The sequence below is a fragment of the Mustela lutreola genome, chromosome 4 (assembly GCF_030435805.1).
Source record: "Mustela lutreola isolate mMusLut2 chromosome 4, mMusLut2.pri, whole genome shotgun sequence".
Classification (NCBI taxonomy): Eukaryota; Metazoa; Chordata; class Mammalia; order Carnivora; family Mustelidae; genus Mustela; species Mustela lutreola.
In genome coordinates, this window is record NC_081293.1 from 65,598,607 (window position 1) to 65,618,881 (window position 20,275).

Sequence of the window (20,275 nt, forward strand, 5' to 3'; positions counted from 1 at the left end):
CCCCACTGTGCCAAAAATGTTGCTAGAAGAATAGAATATCTTTAAGAGCCCTGACTACTGTACGCTAGGAAGGAAGGAGAGAGCTGTTCCCCTCTTAGTGCCCTGCACCGCCGTCTACCATCCTGAGACCATTCTGTGCTGACTGGCGGCTCCGCCACTTAACATTTAGCCAAGGACTAAAGGACTTTCAGTTCCCCCAACTTGTCAACATTAATCTCCCAGACAGAATGTAGTAATAGTAATAATGTCTCCCAAACACCAGTATACACACAGTTGTAGTTTCGAGAAACATTTTCACTGAAGGCAAACTGAATATGAAGGCATTGATCCTTGGTGTGTATTAGCTTCCCACTATCTTCTCACGCTTTTCCATTTTATTTGCAAATGATATATTCTCACTATTTCCTTATTAAAAGATTCCTTCTTTCTCTTAAATGAAATGGCAGAGATAATAGACGGCTGTTGCATTTTAAAAACTGACTTTGCTTGTTAAAAACTGGCACACAGACGATGAAGCTTCCTTCTTCCTTTTTTCTAAAATTTTACAACTTTCCATAGATGGAAGCACTGGCTCATATTATGAGTTAACTAACTTTTGTTCCAGAGGCGCCTTCTGTAAAGTACAAGACCTGAAGCGTTAAAAGTAATCTCCCCTGAGAGCTGTCCTTCCATTGTATTTATCTCTTGAAACTCGTCCAGCACTGAGGAGTACTCTATGGTTTCTCATCTTGGGAAATTTGCCTGCTATTACTGAGAGCTAAACACATAAGTGTGTCATGTCTTGCAGATGTGACTTAATGGTCAATTCCAGTTATACTTTGCCCTGATTGTTATTGATGAAATACGGGACTGCTGTGGTTTAAATCCATATAAACAGAATCTAGAAATACTGTGGTTCTAGAATGAGAATAAAATAATTTGCTCTGAACTTTTAAACACCAAAACAAGCATGGATGTTACATTTTCATCTGCCATAAATTCATAGGAACTCTTAAGCTGTAAGATATTAACAAATGTACATTGGCGTTTTTATTAATATTTTGATTTTTAGGTGTCAGTTGAAATGCTTCTCAGTTGGGAAGAATGCTAAGCTGACTTTGGCCTTAGCCCTCTCATTGATTGGCTCTGGATTCTTGGTCAAATTGCAGGATCTTTCTGAGTTCCAGTTTTATCATTCTAAAAATGTGGTGTTTGGACTCTATCCAAGGCCTCTTTCAGCTCTAAAATTCTGTTTTAAATCTCTGAGACCAAGATATTTTTCTAAGTAAACAGCAGATGGCAGTATGAAAGTAGAGAAATTTTTAAAAACGAGTTTTCAATTTGCTCTTTTCATCAAAGAAATTCTGCTCATGTCTTCCCTGAGCTTTTTTTTTTTTTTTCAAAGATTCAAGTATTTAGACCCACATGGTTTATGAACTTATCACATAACTGATAATAATTATGTACTTTTTAGCATGTAATAGTCACAGTGTAATTGTACATGCTATTAAATTATTACCCTTCATCCACACCCCTAGTTTCCCATACTTTGCATCTCCTTGTGGAGTTATCATGCATCAAAGAGCATAGATTTAAAGTCTTACTTTGAGGATGGAACTTGAAACTTTCCAGGTATGCCAATAATAATAATCTCTGTGTTTTAGTTCCTTTGTGTTGTTGAATTTGTTGACACTAACTCTCAGTGTCAACGAGGCTGGTAAACAACTCGGAAGGATCATGCTTTTATGATGTCACCCATCCATTTATGAAATTTGACCCTTAAAATCATTTCTATTTTTGAAGTGTCTAAGTATTTCTCATTGGGTATACAGAGAGCTCAACTATTGGATAAGTTTGGTCTTTCAAGTGGGTTTTCCTTTTAAAACAGTGGCACGGAGTATTCTCTTCTGTGTGGCGTATAACTGTATCAGTCTGCCCTTCCGTAGCGGCTTTCACAGAAGGCCTGAAAAGTCAGGGGCCAGTTCATGACCAGGGAGAAATTTGGGAGAGCTGTGTGTTTTGAGAGCTCTGTGGTATCTCAATGGTCATATCCTGGTCTTAAGTATGCACTTGAGAGATTCTCTGGTATTAGCAGGAATGTTGGACTTGGGGTGGCTGGACCCTGGCTCTGTCACTTATGAAAGATATATACAGAAAAGTGTGCATATCATGAGTATAGCTTGGTAAAATTTTCACAAAACAAATTATACTCATGTAATAAGCACATTCACATCAAGAAACAGAACGTTGGTAGTACCCTGGAAGTGGGGCTATGCCCCCTTCTGGTTAAACTTCCTACCCATTACCAAAGATAACCATTATCCTGACTTCTAAGCATAGAGTAATTTCACCTATTTTTGCAAGTTATGCAATTATACAAGGTATTCTTTCTTGTGTTGACTGTCTTTCTCTCTCCATATGTTTATGAGATACTTCTGTTTGTGTAGCTACAGATCATTCGTTCTCATTGCCATATAATAGTCCATTGTATGACTATACCAGAATTCACTTCTGTGTTCTCTTGCTGATGAACATCTGGGTTTCTAGGCAACTCTGAATTGTTCTGCTATGAACATTACATACTTTGGTACAGGAATTTCTTTTGAGTATATACATAGAAGCAGAATTTCTGGGCTATACAATATGCTATATTCAGCTTCAGGAGACAATACCAGCAGTTTTTAAGAGTTCTGATCCTTTCCTATCCTTGCTAACACTTACTGTTGTCTGTCCTTAGCCATCCTGGTGACTATATTTTTTAAAAATTGGGAATAATAATTTGTATTTTGAAAGGCTGTTGTCAACTTAATTAAGATGTATTTCTCTTTGTTTTTAAATCCTGGGCTCTCTCTTCTGCTATGGGCTTAGACAACTTCTCTGAGGCTTGGTTTCCTTCCATGTAAATGAGACTAATGGGCTGAATAATCCTTAATGTCCTTTCATTTCTGATAAGCTCAGCTCTGTAGTTGTAGGTGCTTTCTAGGTACACTTCTAGTGGGAGAGAATTTCACTATCACTTAAATCCCATTACTTACCATGGTTATCCATGTCACCCACTTTTCCATAGAACAGATCCAAGTAGTGTCACCGTTACCTGTCACTCAACAGTGTACTTCCTCTCACAAATTCCAGGTTACACATAGACTGTAGGACAGTGGTACTGATGGACTCTTACTGGAATGGGGGGGTGCTTCTCCATTTAGCCTCACCTGCCAGAATATTCTCTAGGAAATGAATAATCACCCCTGCATCCCTCTATAGGGTCATGATTGGTTGTGTTCAGCCAGTCATCAAGCTTGTTTTCCTCATCAGTGTATGATGAGGGAAGTTTAACCAGGGGGCAAATGCAGGGGGCAAATGCAGGGGGCAAAATCCTCAGCATAATATGATGGATAAGACGCTGGGCTCAGGAATCAGACTGCCTGGGTTTTTACGTCTTCTTCTGTTACTATTCTGGTGGCTGCTGCTGTTCTCATCACTGAAGAGCTGGCAGTGACTGGGGACATCCTTGGGTCAGGCCTCGGGATCAGCTTGACATCTATGCTCTCATTGGTCATCATGGTAACCCTATGAGGTGGTACTGCCATTACAGTCATTACAGTCATCAGATGAGGAAACTGAGGCACAGAGAGATCAGAACAGTTGCCTGAGATCATATTGCCAGCAAATATTAGAACTCGAATTTGAAGAAGGTCTGGCTCCAGAACGCCCATTTCTTAACTCTGTGGCCTTACTATCCGGAAACTTTAATTTCCTTATCAAAAAATGAGGTAGTATCTACCTTCCTGGGCTGCAGTGAGATTAAAATGAAATGTGATTGTTTATATGAAGTATCTCGCAGAGTGTCTGGCGTGTAGTAAACACACGGTAGCTGTTTACTTTAGTGTTATTGTGTGATGGAAGGAATCATTTTGAATTTATGATGGGATGGAACTTATGATTGTGGGAAGGAGGTTATTGTTAAATAAGTGAAGGTTTCATTTATTATTTTAGGTCCTGTCTGCAGCCTCTGTGTCTCCTCCTTTGGAGCAAGACCTGTGACAATCTTCAGTGGCTTCATGGTAGCTGGAGGCCTGATGTTGAGCAGTTTTGCCCCCAATATCTACTTTCTGTTTTTTTCCTATGGCATTGTTGTAGGTAAGAAACCTGGTCACTATAATTTTTCTAAGATTCAAGAGTTCAACATCATTTTACCAACATCAGGTTTATTATTCAGTTAATATGCAGCATGAAAATGATGGAAAATAATTTACTTTCAGTGACATGTCACCAAAAATTACTGCCTTAGTAACATGGTCTGCCCAGTGAATCAAAATATTTGAAAGCATAAACATGTTTTATCAATGCACATTATGTTCTCTTGCAAGGCACAAGAAGGTTTTTCATTTCAGCACAGCACAAAAAAGGCAAGGGGCGGGAGCAGGAGACTAACAGCGCTTCTCACTGACTTAGGGAGTGGTCCGTTTCATATTGGCCGGTTCAGCAGGGCTCTGTTGAGTTGTTTGTGTTCCAAACATCCTGTGCTTCCAGGGCCCATATCGCAAAGTTACCACAGAAGTAAAAAGTGGTTTTTAAAACATATTATTATTATTATTATTATTATTACTATTATTATCATTATTATTATTAATTTTTTAAAAAGATAAGACAAGAGTGAAGAAAAACTGAATGGTGGGGAAAAGTGATGATGATCCTGGTTACAGGAGAGGAAAAACAGAGGGCTCGGGAGCCTGCGAGGACATTTTTGGGGCAGACGCCTTTGGGATGTATTATACTAATTGTATTCAATGTTCAACCTCATCAGATTATTCCTAGGGGCTGTCGTAGGGAATTTGGAAAGATGATGCCAGCTGCCGAAGTTTTTCTTAGTGTCTGAAAGAACCTAATTTTGTTGATGAGTGATACTCCTCTTTTTCACTTGGGACTGTTTCCTGAATAATACATAATAGAAATAAGAGCAGCTAATATGCACGGAGTACTTCCTATGTGCCTGGCTCTGTGCTGAATTCTTTCTCTGACCTCAGTTAATCTTCACAAGAACTCACATTACAGAGAGGGAAAGTGAAGCTCAGAGAAGGGAAATTACTAACTGAAGCTATGTAACTAGGAGATTTGGGGTTGAATCCACTCAGTTTGACACCAGATACCAATCTCTTTCACATTTTTGTAACTATTTTTGGTGCTTTTCCAGTCCTTGAAGTCTATTTTAAATTTAACTACATACTCTAATACTGCTGAGACCTGAATTCCATGTTAGTTCTTTGAAAGCATGCAGTACATTTTTGGTATTTTATATTTCCTGGTGGTTAATATAGTTTTGGACTGTGGGTACAAGTACATTAGTCTCTTGTGTAAAATCTGAGAGTTCCACTGAATAATCATTTTGCTTTATTGTCTAAAGTCATAAAAATAAAAATGTAGGTATCTGTGTTTACACATGAATATTGGATTATTCTTTTTAGGATAAATCCCTTTTTACGTAGAAAATTGAATGATGATGCCATTAATATGATTTGGGCTTTTTCCCCAAACTCTGGACTCCACACTTAAATTTTCTTGGGATTTTCCTCCTCCACATGGTTTCAAGGTTAATCTAGGCATACGAAGGTGTTACGGACTTAAAACTGATGAGCAGTGAGTGATACCATAGCATTTGCATTACCTATAGATAAAAATAAATTTCTAAGAAGAAAAAATCTGTTTACATGTCTAAGAGTTATATACATTTGATTGTTTTGGAAGAATATCTAATGATACATAGAAAGAAAAAGACAATATTAACTAACTCCCATAACTAAGATATATAGAAAGAAAAAGACAATATTGACTAACTTCCATAACTAAATTTCAATTTCTCTAGCAATGGAGGGAGCTTTATCACCTGTGAAGTTATTTTTGGTTTGGCATATGTTGTTGGAACCTTTTGAGAGCTAACTGTGCCCCCCACCCCCACCTCCATGAGACCATGATTTTCAATTAATTAGATAGGACTTGAGATTTGTCTTGGCTGGTGATGATGTTATAGGTCTCTTGGCTTTCTCTACTATGATAACTCTTACCCCGTTGGCCAAGGAACATTGTAGAGGGTTATACCCATCACCATGATTGGGTGAGCCAATGAGGAACTTGGATGGGTCCATGGACTCAGTGGATCCATTGTGAGCCAGACCCGGGCCATGATCCTAAGGCCATGTAAATGCTTGAGGACCCTGGTTAATATTGCCAGCTCATGTTCTGTGTCCAACCATGGTCAAAAGGTATCCCACTTTCACTAGTGTACAATTACCTAAATAAGAAGTATTTGCAGTACCATTACCTACATACTTGTCATAGCATTTACTGTAATGTCTTTCCTCCTGGAATGCTGGTCTCTCTTTCACTTAATGATTCTGGGTTAGAAAACAGGCTCATGTCTGAAGACTCTGATTTGGCAATAGGTTCTGAATCCCTGAAACTAAGAAGCAATTGTTAGCTCTTGGAGGGAGTACTGGGTTTAGGGTTAGGAGACAGAGATTCCGTAAGCCTGAGCAAGCTAAATGACAAATGGCCATCCCTTCATCTGTGAAGGCGGGCTGGGAAACCTAACTCACACAGGTTTTGTGAGGACTAAATAAAGTCAAGTGAAATATAAATACAAATAAAACAAATAAAAGAATTGGGTTGGATTTCAGTTAATAAAGAGATCGCTTCCACTGGTAATTACTGGGGCCCTGTGAATTACTCCTAGCCAGCAGATAATTAATACTTAATGCCATGGTCAACATCTTTGTGTCTCTTTCTTTCCTTTTTTCATCGGTATGCTCATAATCCATGGCTCATTGAATATTTCTGGGATAAATAAATGAGATAAAACTGAATAATACTTCCACTGTATCATCATTTAGAATCTCCAGTTGAAAAGGAAGTGACAGGAAATTATTATGTTCTAAAGGCATTTTCCTTTTTGTATTGAGTTTCTTAGAAAAAATAAAAAGATTCACTTTAAATATTTTATTTATTTATTTGGCAGACAGAGATCACAAGTAGGCAGTGAGGCAGGCAGAGAGAGAGGGAGAAGCAGGCTCCCTGCAGAACAGAGGGCCCGATACGGGGCTAGATCCCAGTATTCTGGGATCATGACCTGAGACAAAGGCAGAGGCTTTAACCCACTGAGCCACCAAGGTGCCCAGAAAGATTCACTTTAATTATATTATTCATTGAGCACCAGTTCTATGCAGAATTGTATACTAAGCATTTTCATTTGCCTAGGATGAACTAGATGGTCTCTTAAGAGCGAGAGTATGGGGAGGGAAGGAGCCAACACCAAGAGGCAGTCTCTGGGCTCCAATCATGTGGGTTAAACTTATCTTACTCACTTGCCAGCTGTGTGACTCCAGACAAGTTACTTAACTTCTATTTTCTTTCTTTCTTTCTTTCTTTCTTTTATTTTTAAGATTTTATTTATTTATTTGACACAGAGAGAGAGAGAGATCACAATTAGGCAGAGAGGCAGGCAGAGAGAGATGGGGAAGCAGGCTTCCTGCTGAGCAGACAGCCTGATGCAGGGCTTGATCCCAGAACTCTGAGATCATGACCTGTGCCAAAGGCAGAGGCTTAACCCACTGAGCCACCCAGGATTCCCCTATTTTCTTATTGTTTTATTTTTAAAACAATGTAATAATGACATCCACCTTCAGGTTTTGTGAATTGATGATGTAATTCAATAAATATTAGTTAGCATAACCGTTATTAATAGTTTTGTGACCTTGGAAAGTTATTTGATCTCTCTGAGCTTTTCTTTTAATTTTTATTGGATGACTTCATGAAGCTATTGTGCCTTTTCATGAGATAATGTATATAGAGAAGCATGAGGAGGTGTTTCATACATCCCTTCCCTTAAATTCCTTTCTGAACACTTAGTTCAAGACCACAGCATCAGTTTTTTGCTACTGAGGAAGCTTTTTGAATCAGCAATATTTGTATGACAGATTTAAGAAGATAGAAAAAGAAATTAAACCTTTTTAGTATGTTTAATTATAATACACAATATCAAAAAAGATACTAAAGTGTATTAACGGGTACAATTCTGTTTTACCACTTAACTGATGTTTTAAAAAGTATCATCTTGTTCAGATTTTCTTTTTCTTTTCTTTTTTTTTTTTTTTAAGATTTTATTTATTTATTTGACAGAGACAGTGAGAGAGGAAATACAAGCAGGGAAGCAGACTCTCTGCTGAGCAGGAAGCCTGATGCAGGGCTCGATCCCAGGACCCTGGGATCAGGACCTGAGCCGAAGGCAGATACTTAACAACTGAGCCACCCAGGAACCCCCAGTTTTTAATAGCTACCATGGAATGACCATTTCCCCTTTTTCAAGTGACTGCAGGCCACACTGCCAAACCTGGGAATTCAGGCTTCTGTTTTCTCAATTACTTTATTAAATCAGGAAAAATGAAGTCGGGTGTGGGGTGCGGGGTGGGAAATGTGTGCTGAATGAGTTGTTCAAGTGTCTCCCCAATAATTTCTTTTGGCTTTTCTGAGTTGTTCACGTGTCTCCCCAATAATTTATTTTGGCTTTTCTGAAAAGCACAACTCAAAATCCATGTCTTCTGTCTCTTTTCTTCAGAGTGTATTGTTATTTAGCTACCTGGGTAGTGTTTTCTTACTATTTCTTCTCAGTTTTTGGAAAAATTCATGTGTTCATGGTAATATCTGCATATGTCCTGAATCTGCTCAGGTTATTGAGATTGAGGAGGGAAAAGACCACGTTTGCTCAGTTATGGCAAATGTAATGAAGGTCATTTCCTGAGGTTCATTTTAGCCATTAGAGTTTTAATAAGTCATTTTGTTTTGTTTTGTTTTTCATGGTTATATCATTAATGATAGTTCTTTTTTGTCTCCCAGATGCTTAGTTGTAATAAGGAACTATGATTTTCTAATTAGTTTGAGGCTGTTATTGATATAATGCCATAATACTCAGTGAAAAGTGAAAACATATTATCAATACAATGGTTATTTTTTAGTACTTATTATATTCCAGGCACAGATACTAAATCTTTTACATTTTTTATGTTTCCTAATCTTTACAGCTATCTTGTGAGATTGTTTTAAAGATAAAGGCACTAAGAATTAGAGATTAAGGAAACTCTCAAGTCCTCAAGTCACCCAGCCAGCAAAGTTAGAGCTGGGATTTGAATCCAAGCCTGCCTGATTGCCAAGCCTATGCTCATAACTAGTCAATGTCATGTTAAGGGTATTCATGCTAAGCTACAAAAATCAGAGCCAGTTTATTAAAAATGCTAGCCAACTGCTTGCACTTTTAAGCTCTCCATGCAGATATTTAAAGCTAGTTGCATAAAAGTACCTGCATTGGGGGACACCTGGGTGGTTCAGTGGGTTAAGCCTCTGCCTTCAGCTCAGGTCATGATCTCAGGGTCCTGGGATCGAGCCCTGCATCGAGCTCTCTGCTTGGTGGGGAGCCTGCTTCCTCTCCCCACCTCACCTGCTGCTCTGCCTACTTGGGATCTCTCTCTCTGTCAAATAAATAAATAAAATATTTTTTTTAAAAGGGGCTGCACTTGGATATATGCTAAATTTATTTATCTTTTTTGGTTCTTTAAGTTACCTTCCCACAGTTTCATTTCTAGAAGTAGATTTTTCTGGAACACTATATGCAATTGTCTCTCCTAACCTTTGGTCAGGATAATAAATCATCTTGGCTCAACTATTCTAAGAAGTGGTTCAAATACTTGCTTTAAAACATACAGAAGGGGACTATTGGGTTTTCCAGGATATGAGACTTCTAGTAGCCAAACAGGGAATGTCCTGGGCACTGGCCCTTCCCCTGACTACACACAGTTTCGGATTCTGTAGCTTCACCCATGTTGTTTCTTAAGATTGCCATGTTAAAGTGCACTGTTACTAAAATGTTTCCTTCTCATTAAAGTAATACTGCAGGGAAAAGTTTTCATATATAAATGTAGGGGTTTGATAGATATCCACTCAGTTACATGCAAAAAAATATATATATAATAGCAGGATATTTAAAACAAATTCATGGACATTTTCAAAAATACATATTTGATTTCAGATGTTCTATTGCTTGTCTTCCTAAAATAGATCAGACTTCCACTTTGCATGCTTTCATTCACATACTAGTTCTTTAGAGATGCTTGCTTTAGTTATTCTAAATTTGAAGTGTTTTATAATATCAGAGCGTTTTACTTCAGGTATATTTTCTCCTCATAGCTCTCTTATTAGTTTAATTGATGTAGGTGTTTTGTTTTTGTTTTTTTAGTTTATATGTAAGGATTGAGGAAAATGAGAAAATGAGGAAGTTTAGTGTGATTTGCCCAAAGCATCATCATCCTTTAATGCATAGAAGTAGCAAATTAGTTGTATCTTTCTTCAAACCATGTAATTCTAATTCTGTCTTTCTAATGAGGCTATCCTAATGAATTAATTAATGTAAAAGAAAAAATCTTTAATATTTTTTAAGCTAAGATTTAGTTTTTGGCTAAAATAAAAAGTAAAAAAAAATCAGCATCATTGAAATGGGGAACAGATATAAGAAGTTATTTAAAAAATACATATGGTGCGCCTGGGTCGTTCAGTGGGTTAAGCCTCTGCCTTCGTCTCAGGTCATGATCCCAGGGTCCTGGGGTCAAACCCCGCATCAGGCTCTCTGCTCAGTGGGGAGCCTGCTTCTCCCTCTTTCTGCCTGCCTCTCTGCCTACTTGTGAACTCTGTCTGTCAAATAAATAAATAAAATCTTTTAAAAAAATTAAATAAAAAGTACATATAATACACACGTATATACATATAGAGTGATTGTGTTTGTTATATGTATAGAGACACAGACAGGAAGAGAAAAATGTAAGAACGCAAATGAGGTTTATGGGTAAAGGTAGTAGACTAACTTCTATGGGGAGTTCATTCAACAGATTTTATTTAATTTTTATATGTATTTTTTAAATATTTATTTATTTATTTATTTGACAGAGAGAGAGAAAGAGAGATCACAAGTAGGCAAGCAGAGAGAGAGGGGGAAGCAGACTCCCCGCTGAGCAGAGCGCCCGATGTGGGGCTCGATCACAGGACACTGAGATCCTGACCTGAGCTGAAGGCAGAGGCTTAACCCACTGAGCCACCCAGGCGCCCCCATTCATCAGATTTTAGAAATACTCTGTGCCAGGCTTGGACCTGGAACCAAAATACTTGGATGAATAAGACACAGCCTACCATCAGATAGCCCATTGTCTAGTTGGGGGGATAAACTTGTAGTTTTGCCACTTGTGGATGAAACCAATATTCCGTGCGGGTGTCGTATGTACCTGTAGGGGAGGGGGTGCTGAAGCAGGCTTCATGCAGGAGTTGATGCGTGAGCTGGGTGTGGAAAGACAAGTAGGATGCAGTCAGGTGGGCATGGGTTTCGAATGGGGAGTGAGGGGGTTGGAATCAGCAAATGCTCAGAGGTGTGATACAGGGTGGATAAGAGTGTTCTTACAGATACTTGTTTAAGGACTACATTAGAAGTCATGTGGATATAGCAAGTACCTCAACGCCTGGTATGCACCAAAGGACGACAAAATGTTTTTATACAGACTTGACTGTAGGAGTGTGATGTAATGATAATTGTATAACAGCAGCTTAGAGGACAGATTGTTGGAAAAAGAAAAAAAAAGAAGACAGATTGGTGGAAAAAGTACTGGACGTTTGAGACAGCGATGAGGAAGCCGGGATTCAGCTCAGAAAAGATGAGGAGGTGAATGGAAGCAGTGGTGGGGCCCAGAGGGAGGCTGATAACTTAGGCAGTGAGCGTGATAAAGAGCACGGGTCTGGTTTGATGGGAGGAGATGAGGGAAAAGAGGCCTCGGAAGTTGTGGTCTTGCCCAGAGGTGTGTGAAATGGAACAGAAGGTGTGGAAAGGAAATGTCAGAACATGTAAGTACATTTCGTTTTTACCTCCTTAAGTAAAGGGAAACAATAATATTTCACTAACGTTCATGCTTTGAATTGCTAATATAGGTATTTAGTTTAAAAATTATACTGCAGGCGGATGCTTAAGATAGTCTTCACTGAGAGGAGTCTGACCAAAAATGACGGGAGACTAAGGGATGCTTTAAGACACTGATTTCCAAACTTTATATTCTTGGGACCCTTTACATTCCTTTTGTAGGACCCCATGGAGCTTTTGAATATACAGATTATACTTGTAGATATATATTCTGTTAAAATTAACTGTATTAAATGCTGAGGAATTTGAAAATATTTGGTTAGTAATTCATTTAAAGATAATAACAAATCCAGTACATGATAACATAAATAATGTACTTATTATGAAAAATACCCCTATTTTCTCCAAAGAAAAACAGAATTTAGTGAAAAGAGCTACATTATTTTATAGTTTTGCAAATCTCTTTTTAATGTTTGGCTTCTTAGAAGACTTCTGGATTCTCATATTGGCTCCATACACAATCTGTTGCAATCTGTTTTTTTGATTGAAGTGTATGAAATAAATCTAGTCACAAACAAAGATGTATGTAGAAAAGGGAGTATTTTTTAATAGCCTTTTCAGGTAATTATAGATATCCTTCTTTGGTACTATATCAAAACTTGATGAGGGATGGTTTTTCAATGTTAATTGTAATGTGGAACCTGGTACCACATCAGCATACTTTTCATACTCTGTTATATTAAGCCCATTTATTTATAATGCATTTCTCTTTTTCTTTTTTCATTTCTTCAGTGATTCATCACTTACATGCAACACCCAGTGCTCATCACAAGTGCCCTCCTTAATAATCATCCATTAACCCATCCTGCACCCACATCCTTCCATCAACCCTCAGTTTTTTCTCTAGAATTAAGAGTCTCTTATGGCTTATTTTCCTCTCTCCATTTTTTTCTTTTACCCCTTCCCATATGTTCATCTGTTTACTTTCTTGAATTCCACATATGAGAGAGATCATATGGTATTTGTCTTTCTCTGACTGACTTACTTCACTTAGCAGAATACTCTGTAGCTCCATCTACATCGTTGCAAATGACATGTTTCTGCACTTTTTAAACAATTTTTTTTTAGATTTTATTTATTTATGTGACACACAGAGATCACAAGTAGGCCGAGAGACAGGCAGAGAGAGAGAAGGGGAAGCAGGCTTCCCACCAAGCAGAGAGCCCCATGTAGGGCTCGATCTCAGAACTCTGGGATCATGACCTGAGCCAAAGGCAGAGGTTTTAACCCACTGAGCCATCCAGGCGCCCCATGTTCTGTCCTTTTAACAGATCTTCATTCAAGCTTCATTTTATAATAACATGAATTGGTTATTTGAAAAATATTGGTTCACTGAGTTATGAAAGAACTTTTAAATGTTGACAAATTTCATTATACAACATCAAGAATCACTTTTGTTACTATCACCAACAAACTCATCAGAAAACTTTATATATTGGGAAGCTGTCCAAATTCAAGCTGTCAAAATACAAATTTTCTAAAATTCTATTTTTTTCCCCTGGAATGTTTGGATTTTATCATTGGTAACAGTTAGTGCCAGTTGTCTCCCTTCTTAGTTTGTTTTCAAAAAGATGTCTGCCAAATACCCAAGTCTGAGTAACCATAGTTTTTCTGTTAGACATTCTTTCAAATACAAATGGTTACACTGGAGAAGAGGGGCTATTTGAGCTGGCAACTGAAACAATTGCATATGGGCTTTCCCTTGTAACAATTGTCATCCAATTGCATTTTTAAAAATTTTTGTTTGTTTTTATTGTGAGTATGTAGTTAGGTAGCATAACCTGATACAAAATTTTGGTACCAATACCTTGATTTGTGCTAAGGCCCTTGTGGTTATACTCACCCTCTATTTTTCTCCCTCAGCATAAATGTAAACACAGTGAAAAAAAAAAGCAGAGATCATGTTAGTATTACAGTTGTCACCCCTTATCCATAGGAGATACAGTCTAAGACCACCAACAAATGTCTGAAAACATGCATAGAAATGAGCCCTATGTTTTCTCCTATATGTACATACACACCTATGATAAAGTTGAATTTATAAATTAGGCACAGTAAGAGATTAACAATAACTAATAATAAAATAAAACAATTATAACAATATACTGTAATGAAAGTTATGTGAAGTGGTCTCTCTCTCAAAATACCTTACTGAACTGTACTCACCCTTCTTCTGATGATGTGAGATGATAAAATGCCTGTGTGATGAGAGGAAGTGAGGTGAATGAGATAGACACCACGACGTAGTGTTAGGCTACTACTCACCTTCGGATGGTATGGGAGGAGGATCACATGCTCCTGGACTGCGGTTGACTGTAGGTAACTGAAACGATGGAAAGCAAAACTGCGGTTAAGTGGGAGACTAGTTATGACTATGATGAAAATAGTTTTGACTTTATGGACTCTGGGAAAGATCTTAGAGGTTCTAGGAACCTCTCTTCAATAATTTCCAGTTTAAGGTCAGCCTGATTCAGGTGTAGGAAAGCATCATGCTACCTTTTTTTTTTTTTTTTTTCAGATTTTATTTATTTATTTGACAGACAGAGATCACAAGTGAGCAGAGAGGCAGGCAGAGAGAAAGAGGAAGCAGGCTCCCTGCTGAGCAGAGAGACCGATTCAGGGATCTATCCCAAGACTCTGGGATCATGACCTGAGCCGAAGGCAGAGGCTTTAACCCACTGAGCCACCCAGGTGCCTATCATGCTACCTTTTTGAAAAATTTAAGGAGAAAGCATTTCAAATTTCTGCGACATTAAAAAAATAAATAAATAAACTTAACTGAAACCCATGGCTGTGACATAATTTTTAAAAATGGCTTTTTTTGTCTCGGGCTAAAAGTTTAAAAGTTGCTGCTTCAACTTTTCTGACATTGACATTTAGCAATCAGAAATGTCTTTTTTTCCCCTTGTCTCTAATGCCTAACATTTGACAGAGCCCTGACAAGCAAATCACAGAAAAGTAAATTCATTCGCCCTCCCTAGGCTTTCTGACATATAGTCTCAGTTAAGAGTGATATTTTTTGGTTTTGAAATTGGTTGTTTGGAAACATTTATTTTGTTTATTTTATTTATTATTATTTATAAAATAAATAAATACATTTATTATATAAACACTTATTATTATTTATTTCATATCGCAAAATGTCCCATATATACGTAGTAACTGTGTAAATCAATCCAACTCATATTTTAGTTGATATTTTTTCCCTTAAATCATATAAAAAGGGCACATTGTTATAAAAAGCTTACTTAAAGTGTAATTGTTTTAGTTTATTTCATTTCTTTAAGAAGACTTTTTATGGAATCCCAGACGATCCTCAAGGTCTTAGGTTGTTTAAAGTCTTAATTTCCTAAAACTTACGGTATATTTGTGAAGCCCATGTAGTCTTTCTAATCATAGTTTAGGTACCAATTAAAAGTACTGAAAATGATCTAACTCATTAAATGGGCAATGGTTAAAATCCAGTTTTTAAACTATGGCTTATGTGTTTTTTATAGAATGATCTCCAAGAGCAGATAATGTTGCGGAAGAAAGGAAAAAAGTCGTAAGTTAGAAGCCAGAGGAAAATTTTGTGAAAGACAAATTGGGTTTATCAGGTGCTAAATAGGGAAGAAAAGATTAAGTTAATAAACAAAAGCCTTGGAGAAGATCTAGAGATAAGTATTGTCCTTTGATTTCAAGAAAGGGAAATTTGGTAAGGTATTTTTTTTTTAATTATAAAAGAATTTCAAATCTACAGAAAAGTAGAGAATCATACAGCAAACAACTGTTTGTTCCACTTAAATTTGACAGTTGTTAATATTTTATTTTATTTGCTTCCTTTTTTTTTTTTTTTTCAAAGATATCTTAAACTAAAGACATTTTATTCCACATCGGGCTCTCTGCTCGGCAGGGAGCCTGCTTCCTCCTCTCTCTCTGCCTGCCTCTCTGCCTACTTGTGATTTCTCTCTGTCAAATAAATAAATAAAATCTCTTAAAAAAAAAAAAAGACATTTTACTCCCAAATAAGGTAGTTTGCATCTCTGCAAGGAAAAAACTCACAAACACATATTTTACTGTGTTGGGATGATCTGAGAACCCTAGAGGACCTGCAGGGGGGCCTTTGTTTTGTAGACTGGGGTGTGCAAACTATAAGCCCTCCTAAAATAGCTTGCACCGGTGAAGGGAAATTTCTCAAATTGTTTAGAGCTCTTTGAGGAGGAAGGGACGCTGAGCTCAGGGCGAGGATTTGGAAGAGAGACAGAAGGAAGCATGTTGAATAAAATTTTATTATTTGGTAATGTAACCATTTTCTCTCTCTGCCCATAATGTCTTGATTTAAATTTGCATTATTCATTCATGCTTTAGCAATTGGACTTTTTATTTTTATTTTTTTTTAATTTGAACACAACCTTATGATGGGTATAGAATGAGAACTGAGCCTACCCAAATATATTCATTAAGTGTAAAGGATCCAGGAGTCCATGCTCCGAAGAGTTTTAGTCAATCACAAACAGAATGACCTACAGGACATACTTAATTACTCTTGTTGGTTTTTGTTTTTTCAGTGAAGAACCGTAGTCCGTCTGAATTTATGCATTGTCTTCTTATGTTTAGGACTCGGATGTGGATTATTATACACAGCAACAGTGACCATTACATGCCAGTATTTTGACAGCCATCGAGGCCTTGCCCTTGGCCTGATTTCAACAGGTACATTTTCAAAATAAGTATAGCTTTATCACCATCCATCCTTCTAATCAAAGTCAAAAGTTACCAAACACAGATGTTTAACCAGCCCCTTCCCAGATCCCACTTAGGAAGCACCATTTTTTTACTCTAGTCCAAGAAGGAAATGTTATTTTCTCCTGTAAATAAGGGTACAGCTTCCAGAAAATCTTAGGATACATATACAAAAAATCTGGGGAATTTGATGACCAATATAATGAAGGAAAGAAAAGCTGATGGGCTTAGTCAACGGAGAGACACAAGCTGGTGAGAGCTTTACTCAGAGAAGCAGAGGGCACTTAGGAGAGGCCCCTTCTGTCCGAGAGGGGTAGGAGAAATGCCAGGAACGTGGAGACCCCCGGGCTCTGTCAGGAAGCCTGATGCCGCTGTCTCGCCATCTCCACTTACTGCAGAGTGTATAGTTTTTTCAAGAGTCCTGATTAGTGAATGCATCTCTCTGGCCATGTGCATATCCTCAGGACAGACTGTTGACTCTTGTTCTTTAATAATCAAGAGATGATCACTGGGGCGGTGGCGGGGCACGTAAATATAACAGCCTTCCGGAGTTCCTCTGATGCTTTAAAGTCATGTTGTACTATTCAGATGGACTTTTTCCTACACTGTTTAGGGAACTTACCAAATCTTCTGTGGCCAAAAACTTTATGAGTCTGCTTCGGAGACAGAGCTGCCAAGTTTGGTAAAAGTTGTACATTTACATATGCTACTTACTCGTTAATGAGCATGTAGTCCTGGGAGGTCAGATTTCCAGAGAAACCGAGTAAGTTCAATGATCTTTCTGGCAACAGAATCCAAACGAATGTTTTATTCCTGAGGCTAACCCAGTGGCAACAAAGTGATTCCAGATTGAATTAAATGGAGCGGGATATTTACTGAAGGTGGTTAAAGGAAGCATTGCCAGGTGAGAAATGTGAATCATGGTTTAAGAGTAGACAGGGCCAGAGTCTGAGGACACAGTTAAGGTTAAGGCAGGACTGGGAGAAGAAATAGCAAAAACAGAAGACGGAGAACCCACAGCAGTTGGAATGCAGTTCAAAGAACCTTACAGGCTGTTGCACAGGGGTGGGAGGGAGTGTGAGGGCAGGCATAAGCCTGAAGGACAATAGGGCTTATCTGCTGTTTTTGTTTTTTGTTTTTTGTTTTTTAAGATTTTTATTTATTTATTTGACAGACAGAGATCAAAAGCAGGCAGAGAAGCAGGCAGGGAGAGAGGAGGAATCAGGCTCCCCACTGAGCAGAGAGCCCGATGCAGGGCTCGAACCCACGACCCTGGGATCATGACCTGAGCTGAAGGCAGAGGCTTTAACCCACTGAGCCACACAGGCGCCCCTGCTGTCTTTGTAGGGGCATAGAGTGTAGCAACGAGCACAGACCCCAGACCCAGACCACCTGGTTTTGAATCCTGCCTGTGTCACTCACTTGCTGTCTGGTGACAGACAAGTTCTCTAACCATTCTGTCCAGTTAACTGCTGAGTTAAGCTCAGTTTTCTGAACTGTAAAATGGGGATAATAGTACTCATCACATCAAGTTATTGGGAATATTAAAGGAGCATCCGTGTAAGGGACACAGCAAGGGCTCTAACACAGGGAGTTTTATGATTATGATCTAGGTTTCCCTTAATGTCCAAATTTATGTGTCCCGACCATGGCAGAAATTGTATGCTGTATGCTCTCACTCAGTCTAGAAAGGAGGGCCTAAGGGCTTCGGCCACGGAACACTGAAGTAAAAGTGGTTCAACTCTGGACACCTAAATTGGCAGAATCAAGGAGTTTTTAGCTTCAACTCACAGGGAGCCCAGTGAGGCAAAATTAGGGAGAAATCATGGATCTACTTAGTGTGATAACAAGTCCCATGGATTAAAACACAAATGTATTTCTCCATTCTGGAAGCTGGGAATCTGACATCAGAATACCAGCATGGTGGGGTTCTGGTGACAGACCTTTTCCAGGCTGCAGAGTGCCATTTTTTTGCTGTTTCCCCACATGGTGGAAAGGGAGTGGTCTCTCAGGGGTCTCTCTGCTGTGGATGCTAATCCCGTTCATGAGTGCTCCCTGGGCTCATGACCTCATAACCTCCCAAAGACCCCACTTCCTAATACCACCATGTTGGAGGTTAGGATTTCAACATAGGAACTGGGGTGGGGACAAGGACATTTAACCTACAGTATCCGCATTCAGTGAAAGAGGACAAGCAAAGCAGAAATCACAGCAGAATTTTTTAAACATCGAAAAGAAACCAAAAATAAAAGTATGTGAAATATTGTGACCTCATCGACAAAAAGGAACATGGTGCGCATGAAACAAAGATTTGAGGGATGCAATCTTGTCCCGTGGTGCACAGGAGTTGGTAACGAATGTCCACAGTCCAGAGCTGGTCTTCTGCCTGTTTTTGGAGAGCTCATGGGCAAAGAATGATTTTTACATTTTTTATGGTTAATAAAAAAAATCAGAATAAGGATATTTCAGGGCATATGAAAATTATGTGCAATTAAAATTTCAATGTCCATAGATAAAGGTTTATTGGAATATAAAACCATGTTCCTCCCTTTACCACTCTTATTTGGCCAGTATTAATAATGGTTGTTCTGAGAGTCTCAAATTGTAAGAGATTAAGACTGAACAGCTCCCATTTCCTTTTTAGGTTCAAGTGTCGGACTTTTTATATATGCTGCTCTGCAGAGGTTGCTGATTGAGTTCTATGGGCTGGATGGATGCCTGCTGATTGTGGGTGCCCTAGCTTTAAATATATTAGCCTGTGGCAGCCTGATGAGACCCCTCCAGTCCTCTGATTGTCCTTTGCCTGAAAAAACAGCTCTGGAAAGTGTACCAGATCAATACTCCATTTACAGCGAGAAAGAAAAGGACCTGGAAGAAAACACAAACATTCCTGGAAGGAGCTACGGTGCTGAGGAAACTTGCAAGAGTGCCTTAGCCAGTGGTGGCCAGAAGCAGGAGAGCCTACTTCATAAGAACCCAACAACAGGGGCGCATACAAAAGAGGCCGAGACGTACAAAAAGAAAGTTGCAGAACAGACATACTTTTGCAAACAGCTTGCCAAGAGGAAGTGGCAATTATATAAAAACTACTGTGGAGAAACTGTGGCTCTTTTTAAAAACAAAGTGTTTTCAGCGCTCTTCATTGCAATCTTTCTTTTTGACATCGGAGGATTCCCACCTTCATTGCTTATGGAAGATGTGGCAAGAAGTTCAAATGTGAAAGAAGAAGAGCTTATTATGCCTCTTATTTCCATTATTGGCATTATGACAGCAGTGGGTAAACTCCTCTTGGGGATACTGGCTGACTTCAAGTGGATTAATACCTTATATCTTTACGTAGCTACCTTAATAAGCATGGGCCTGGCCTTGTGTGCAATTCCATTTGCCAAAAGTTATGTCACATTGGCAATACTTTCTGGGATTCTAGGGTTTCTGACTGGTAATTGGTCCATCTTCCCATATGTGACCACAAAGACTGTGGGAATTGAAAAATTAGCCCATGCCTATGGGATATTAATGTTCTTTGCTGGACTTGGAAATAGCCTTGGACCACCAATTGTTGGTAAGATATTTCTCAAA

The 20,275-nt window shown here is 38.5% G+C and overlaps 1 protein-coding gene across 4 annotated transcripts in view; it reads left to right on the forward strand.

Annotated features, from left to right (window-relative positions):
• The window catches only part of SLC16A9 (solute carrier family 16 member 9), a 54,088-nt gene that overhangs the window by 31,274 nt on the left and 2,539 nt on the right, over nt 1-20,275 (forward strand). For 3 of the 4 annotated variants that reach the window (XM_059170201.1, XM_059170202.1, XM_059170204.1), the window contains 3 exons: nt 3,973-4,116; nt 16,571-16,666; nt 19,341-20,258. In XM_059170201.1, coding sequence (XP_059026184.1) covers nt 3,973-4,116; nt 16,571-16,666; nt 19,341-20,258 — 1,158 coding nt within the window. The remainder of the gene's footprint in view (nt 1-3,972; nt 4,117-16,570; nt 16,667-19,340; nt 20,259-20,275) is intronic. The other variant, XM_059170203.1, reaches the window with a different exon arrangement.